Raw genomic sequence first — 7,194 nt, forward strand, 5'->3', positions numbered from 1 at the left:
CGAATTCGGGTTTCTCTTAAATCTCGTAAAACACCATCCTAATGTAAAGCATCCCGAAATACGGTGGAGGGTCTTAGAAAAAATGTCAAAAAAAATTAGGGAATTTTGAGAATTTCATTAACTTAAAGCAGGCCATGTTTCATATGCTCTGCAACTGACTTTGAACATAGGTCCTTCAATGGCTCCAAAACTAGTTGAGAAATCTCATATACAAAGATTTTCAATTATATTCATTTAAATGTAACGTTGGATTCAAAATCTTTTACTTCATTTGTTTCAGTCGTTTTTGTCGATGTAACAGATTCTGAAAAGTTAATTTTAGGAGATTGTCAGGGAAGGTGTAGAATCAAGAAAAACATAACTTTTACATCAAAAATAAATAATTTTAATCAAAGAATATAAAATTAAGATCACAAAAATAAATAAATAAAATTTAAACTTAACAACATAAAGGTAATGAAAATTCTTTAGTTAGTAACTACAAAATATATGAAACATACTTAACACAAACTACAAACATTTGAATGAAAAGTTTCCAGTAAAAAAGATTTGAACGTGAAACCAACAAAATACAATAAGGACAAAGGTTATTGTGTTATGCACGACTTGGTCAGTCGTCGGCTGTGAGGAGTTTTTTCGGATTTCGATGAATTCATTGAAACATGTTCTACAGCCGCTTCAAAGACATTATCGTCTCCGATATCGTCGTCGCTGGTATCGGTACGCTTATTTTTGGCGATGGATGAATTCATGGCCAAAATTTCATGAATCAAGTCAGGTTGTACACAATCGAAATGAGTCACACTCAGGGCACTAGTTGGACGTGATTTGGTGCGATATTGACAAGTACTACACATACCTGAACGTTCTTCTTGGAATTCATCCTCATCCGAATCGTCGATACGATCTTCAACTAGTGATGATTGTCGGGAAAGTGACTGTAAAGAATGGAAGAACAAGTTGAATAAGGATTACAAATGCCATTCAGTTAGAATTTGTGACAAAATTTATCCGTACCGAATTGTGTCTTCGCCGTGGCGGTGATCGCTTGTTCCATAGTGCTTCCAACTGATCGAAATGCTGGGATTGGGCTAATGCAGCTTGTTCAGGGCCCAAACTCGTTTGAGACGCCAATGATTTCATTTCTGCAATTTTGGAAATCTCTTCCATGCTAGCCGACACCGAGAAACGTCGTTTCAATCGTTCGTCCACTTGAGCCATCATTACGGAAGACGTTAAATGACCGTACTTTTTCTGCCAAGTGTATGTGTCGAGTGATACCTCTTTTTTCAACAGACGTCGCATTGTTCGTTTTGGTCCAGCGGGTCGAAGATCTGTAACGAAATATTCGTAGTCATACGCTCACGATTTATGTAAATTACAAGAAAATTGAATTACCTTCGACTGGAGCCGAATACGTTGGCAGTTTCACGTAGCTAGCTGGTGTATTATGCAAGCATATTACTGGAAGAATCGGACTATCAACTAAATGGACCATAATTCTTGAACATTCGATGCTTATATCAAATCTGATGAACGAGACATGCAATTGTAGCGACGTCAGAGCCAATCCCCGCTTAGTTTCCCACACAATCAAAACTTTATCGTCACTACCAGACACGGCAGTTGTTCCATCCGCCGAAACTTTAACACAAGTTACTTGAGCCAGATGACCAGCCAATGTATGCAATTCCTCACCGGTATGGATGTCCCATACAATTAAATTGCAGTCTTTCGAGCCCGATATTACTTGGGTTTTATTTGTCACAGAAACGGCCACACATGTGACAGCGTCACTATGTCCGACGAGCACTTGAGCAAGTTTGCCTCCAGTCGCTTGCCACACCTTCAGAGACATGTCCCGTGAGCCGGTTATAATGAACAATGAATCAGTCGTTATCACAAAGCACGTAATTTCGTCTGCGTGGGACACGGAAAATTTTTCGTCTTCTCTGGTGAGTGACCAAATTTTTAAGAAGTTGTCGCCGTTTGTGCACACCTGAAACGGAAGGTTTACTAATTTGATATCCCAGGCTGCAACATTATTCAGACCGAATTAGTAACGGATTTTGTCGTTTGCGAGAACGGATTTTTAATATTCTATGGGGGAGCGATGAATTTATTCCAGCTTTAGCGACGATACTCATTGTTACCATTTTCGTGCAAAGCATACAATCGCTAAATAAATGCGAGGTCAGGGCAGGTTAACATAGTTGCACTCAATACAGTGTATTACATAGTCAATCAATTTAGGTGTCCTGGTTTCAACAACTTCGCAACAATTTTAATTTTCGTTTCCATTTTCAATCGTTGATTACCCACATGGAAAGAGAGATAGCATCGGTCGCATAATGAAATATTTGCATATAAACGAGTGAACTTGGTCGAATAATTCGCTTTCAACCAACATACCTGTTGAATCCCTTTAATAAGTTGCATTGTTTGCGTAAATTTTATTCAATATCAACGATATGCAATCGTTATACACGACAAAGTCGTAGTAATCCCGTAAGTTAGTTATGTACATTGATTTCAGGGTTCTTTTTAGCTGAGCCGGAGCTTCCTAAAATGAATTTCGATGAGATGGTACCCTGGGGTATTATTCAATATTCCATTTGTGGCGGCTACAGCGAGATATGCGTTGTTAAACGGCTTGACCTAGTGACCTAAGTTATTCATTTACTTGTGATTGATATGCAAGACCACACATCGTTTGAAGACAGACGTCATTCAAATAATTTATTTCATTTGCATTGTCGCGGTGAAAATAAAGACCCGTTTAACACAACTCGTTGTGTTTCTCTTCGATGCAAGAATCCTTCGAAATACGCGTCATTTTGCGCCCGAAGGAAAGCTCATTTAAATTCATCTGACGAACGAAATTTTCAGATTAACATAAATTGGGAACAAGATATCTACTCCAGTCAGCCGGAGTGTTACACATTATACGGCTGTATCTATAACAGCAAAATTCATAAAAATGATTGTAAAAACTACTCAAAATTCAGTAACAGTTTGTACTTTAATAATTTTTTACATTATCGATAAAATGCTAATGGCCAACCATCTGTAAGCGAAACGTGGCGGTGTGTATAGTATATATACCCATATCAGTATTAAACATTATGCCAACAACGACGGTTATATACACGAATTCACATTCCAATTTTTACCCAACATCAGCCGGATATTAAAATGTAACGGGATAACGGATAATAATAAAATATCGACATGACTAAAATACAACAATCAATTTTCGATGGGTTAGATACACAGCCACGGCACAAAAGCCACCTATTGTGCGACCTATGCCAACGATTTGAAACTGCTTGTTATTTGGGTTTTCCATTCATTTGGGATATTGCATTTCATTGATTTATTTTCACATATTTTTGGAACGGCATTATATTCGGTTCGTTATCGTAGCAGACCAACATTTTATTCATTTTAGGGTCTAGCACTTGCGTAATACTTGAGACAATTTTTCTTCTTTAGAAAGTCGTCTACATAATTTTTGGGAGAAAGGGGGGCTGTCGCGTCGCTTCATCAATATTATATTGAATTTAAAATATTTTCAAGTGGAGCATTCATCTGGTAAGGGAAAATTGTCGAAAGGAAAACACTTACAGCAAATTTCATGTTGTTTGTAACAGCAATGGATTTGTGTGGTCCTTGAATAGTTTGTAACAATGTCGCTGAATCAGCCATCCAAACACACAAAAGACCATCTCTATCAGCCGATATAACACGTCGAGAATCCATCATTACCACAACACAACTAACAGCTGCATTATGACCCTATGCAAATATTCATAAAACTTCCTGGCCATTTCCACAGAAAAACTATCATAAAAATACCTTGAAAGTAGTAACAATCAGTCCCAATGTAAGTCCCAAACAAATAACAGTCTTATCCTCAGCACCAGACGCCACAAATTCCCCGTTCGGCGAAAAGCTAACACAAGTCACCGTTCCTGTGTGCACATCGAAAGTAGTCTGCAGCTGAGGTGAATTTATTTGCCAGATTTGAACACTTTTACTGGTTGCGACCGCTGCTAATTGTGAATCTCTGGAGATGTCGAAGCACGTTGCTGGCTGTATGTTAGCTGCATTGATGAGAGCCCGTTTCGATAGCGAAAGCTGTCGCATTGGTTTGCCCTTCGGATTATGTTTTAAATGTTTGGGTGGTTCTTCGTTGCGAAATGAATAAAATGTGATCTTATTGCCACCTGTGGAAAGTATTTTCATGACGAAATTGGTGATGAATGTACGGTATACACATAAAGCTAAAACATTGAGCTAGATACTAACCAGCTGTTATCAAAAAATCGTCATTTTCTAATACAAATAGAGCAGTTACTGGTCCCGGATTCGGAGGCAGTGACCTTATTAATCTACCCGAATGCATATCGAATATTAGCGCACGGGTATCTTCACCTGCTCAATTAGAGAATCTGATTTATACCGTTCGTTGTGTGGAATGATCTATAACAAAAAGGACTCTACTTACATCCAATTATTGCACGTTGGCTATCCATTGCAATTGCCATTGTTTTTACCTAAAAATCAAATATTTTGAATACGAAAAACTGATGTTTCAACAACATTAATTATTCACGCCTTCCATTCAATTGGATTTAATTGTTTTAATCAAATTGTTATGTCATTCAGTCATCTACTCCATGTACTACATTATAATCCAAATACGTATTCCAAGCGAATTAATACAATTCCATTTTGATTTTGACGAGAATGAACCCAGACCAGTAATCATAAAATTGTGGCTATTTAATTATATTGTCAAAATCTCCACTTCAATAAATCCTCATTGTCGTGTGAATTAAAATCACCACTTGAATCTGCTTTTGAAATGAATATGTGTGTGTGTGTTTGTCCGATTCCCTGCGTATAAACGTGAATCAAAGTTCAATTTGATCATCAAAACGAATGGTTTTGTTCTACAATGGTAAATAACAAACATTGTGGTCAGTGGGCTGTTACAAGAGCCATTGAGAATGGACGAAGCATTTTCAATTTTCACATATATACACAAAGCCATTGAAGTGTAATTACCAATTGTGAAATGTTGAGGTTTAATCAAGTTTTGAAAAATTGCACCTACACGTTATTATGGTCGGTGTGGTACACATAATGATCTTCGCTCTAAGTACTTTTATTATTTAAAAAGTTATCTCCGGAAAATAATTCCCATTACAAAGAGCGTCCCTCTGTCAATGGCGAAAAGCCAATGATGAAAATTACAAACTTCTTTGTGCAATAAAAACCTTTAATGTGTCTCCATCAGCACAGACAGAGAGTTATTACGGTGCATGATTTTCCATTGTTTATTTTGATTGATTACAATGTGGTTTTGATTGAATTAAATTTCAACATTTTATATCTGCCATAAAAAAGCCATATTGTTTTTGGAAAAGTTTTAATATGCACGGGACAAATGTGTATATAGTGCGCTTAAGAGCTTTAGTTAATGTTACACCCCAACAACCATTATTTCGATTTTCCTCACAGACCACAAAAACGAAACAAATTTGATCGAATAAATTTGACAATAATCATAGTAATTTATCAATACGCTCTCGAGTGGAAAATACTCTAACTGGTAATCGGATTATTGATATGAATTTAATTGGATGAAAGTACACTGCTAATTAATTATTATTTATCGTAGTGATGTAATGACAAAGCTATTACACACATAGTATTCAGGTGATGTTAATACTTAAATTGATAAAAAAAAAACTGCGGCAAAATGTTATAAAGATTCTCTCATAGGAGGACATGGATCGTTATTTCTTGTTTCAACATTATGCCATTTCACCTGCGTCCGAAATGTCCGTATCGCTATCGAGGACACAGGGACATTCTTTATAGTATAACGTTATAAAAGGAAGTATATTTTTGTATATTGTGCTGTTATGGTCTGAGGCACGACCAAGTTTTAATTTATGTAATTACTCTGTTAGTCTTAAAACATATGATAAAGGAAACGGTCTACCCTCATAATTTAATGCACAATGTATGTTTTCCTGTGTGTATCAAGTTCCATCCGTTGACAAAAATACGAGGAAGATGAGTGTATTTTACTTAGAAATACGAGTACGTACAGATTATTCACAATGGGAAAATAAACCCTTTCTTAATGATGAAAAGAAGCACAAACTTTCCATTATCTAATTATACTAATTTCTAGGCCTAATCCAAAGTTACATCCTCGAATTGAAACCCAACAACCGTCTAATAAATGTTTATCATATTGCATTATCATACGGGTCAACAATTTTTACTAATACCAAGAAAATGATACAATAATCCCTTCCATACACAAAGAAAACCTAACAAACATTTGTCCTCCGCAATCTCCACACATTTGGCACACAACCCTGATGATGATACACCAAAACCGACATAAATATTGTTGAAAACAAAGTTCTCGTCGATCTTCTGTTCTAGCACGTATTACACAACAAATACACTTTTTGAAGACACACGCAACATTTCTCTCCACCAAAAGTGTACCTATTGTGTACATACCAGCATCTCAGACATAAAATCAAAATATATTTGTAACAAAATTTCACATGTTGTACCTTAGATTTATGACCTTTTAAACAGTGTAATTCGGTCCCAGTTGCTAGCGTTCGCAAATAAAGCCCATTGTCTCCGCAGTGAGCTAATAAAAACACCTGTTGTATTATGTGTTCCGACACAGCAGCAAAAGAAAATAAATTAGACGAAAATGGAGTTAAAATTTATATTTAATAAAACATTATAATATTTAATTAAAATGAAGATAAATGGTAAACGTTTGTTTGGGCTAAAGGGTGTGGAAATGTGTATTTATTATATGCGTTTTCGTGGGGATACTATAATTATTTATACACACAATGTTAGCTGATTAATTAATTAAACAATGGTTCCAGTATTATAATAGCGGAAAGTAGTTGTTGCACCACTCATATTTTAAACTACCGCCATTAGCATTTATTGTTTTAGTAAATAATTCTATTTAAAAAAGTATTCATAATTCAGACTTTAGAAATAATATAGTTATACGACGATTAAATCTATTACTTCTTTCGTTCAAATTATCGCCTGGTGTTAAATCCAACAAATTACATTTAGTACTGTGTTGGAAATTTTATTTCCTTTATTAAGTAGGGAAAATGGACTTTC

At 35.8% G+C, this 7,194-nt stretch overlaps 1 protein-coding gene across 1 annotated transcript in view; it reads right to left on the reverse strand.

The window, feature by feature from the left end:
* Positions 1-421: 421 nt before the first annotated feature.
* LOC119081650 overlaps positions 422-7,194 on the reverse strand; it is a 57,308-nt gene continuing 50,535 nt past the window's right edge. Inside the window, exons 18-25 of the mRNA XM_037190732.1 lie at positions 6,609-6,704; positions 4,511-4,559; positions 4,312-4,437; positions 3,859-4,229; positions 3,628-3,798; positions 1,399-1,999; positions 1,018-1,334; positions 422-938 (exon numbers count right to left, since the gene is read on the reverse strand). Of these exons, the coding sequence (XP_037046627.1) occupies positions 588-938; positions 1,018-1,334; positions 1,399-1,999; positions 3,628-3,798; positions 3,859-4,229; positions 4,312-4,437; positions 4,511-4,559; positions 6,609-6,704 (2,082 nt within the window). The 3' untranslated portion in view covers positions 422-587. The remainder of the gene's footprint in view (positions 939-1,017; positions 1,335-1,398; positions 2,000-3,627; positions 3,799-3,858; positions 4,230-4,311; positions 4,438-4,510; positions 4,560-6,608; positions 6,705-7,194) is intronic.

Source organism: Bradysia coprophila, unplaced genomic scaffold (genome assembly GCF_014529535.1).
Source record: "Bradysia coprophila strain Holo2 unplaced genomic scaffold, BU_Bcop_v1 contig_358, whole genome shotgun sequence".
Lineage (NCBI taxonomy): Eukaryota > Metazoa > Arthropoda > Insecta > Diptera > Sciaridae > Bradysia > Bradysia coprophila.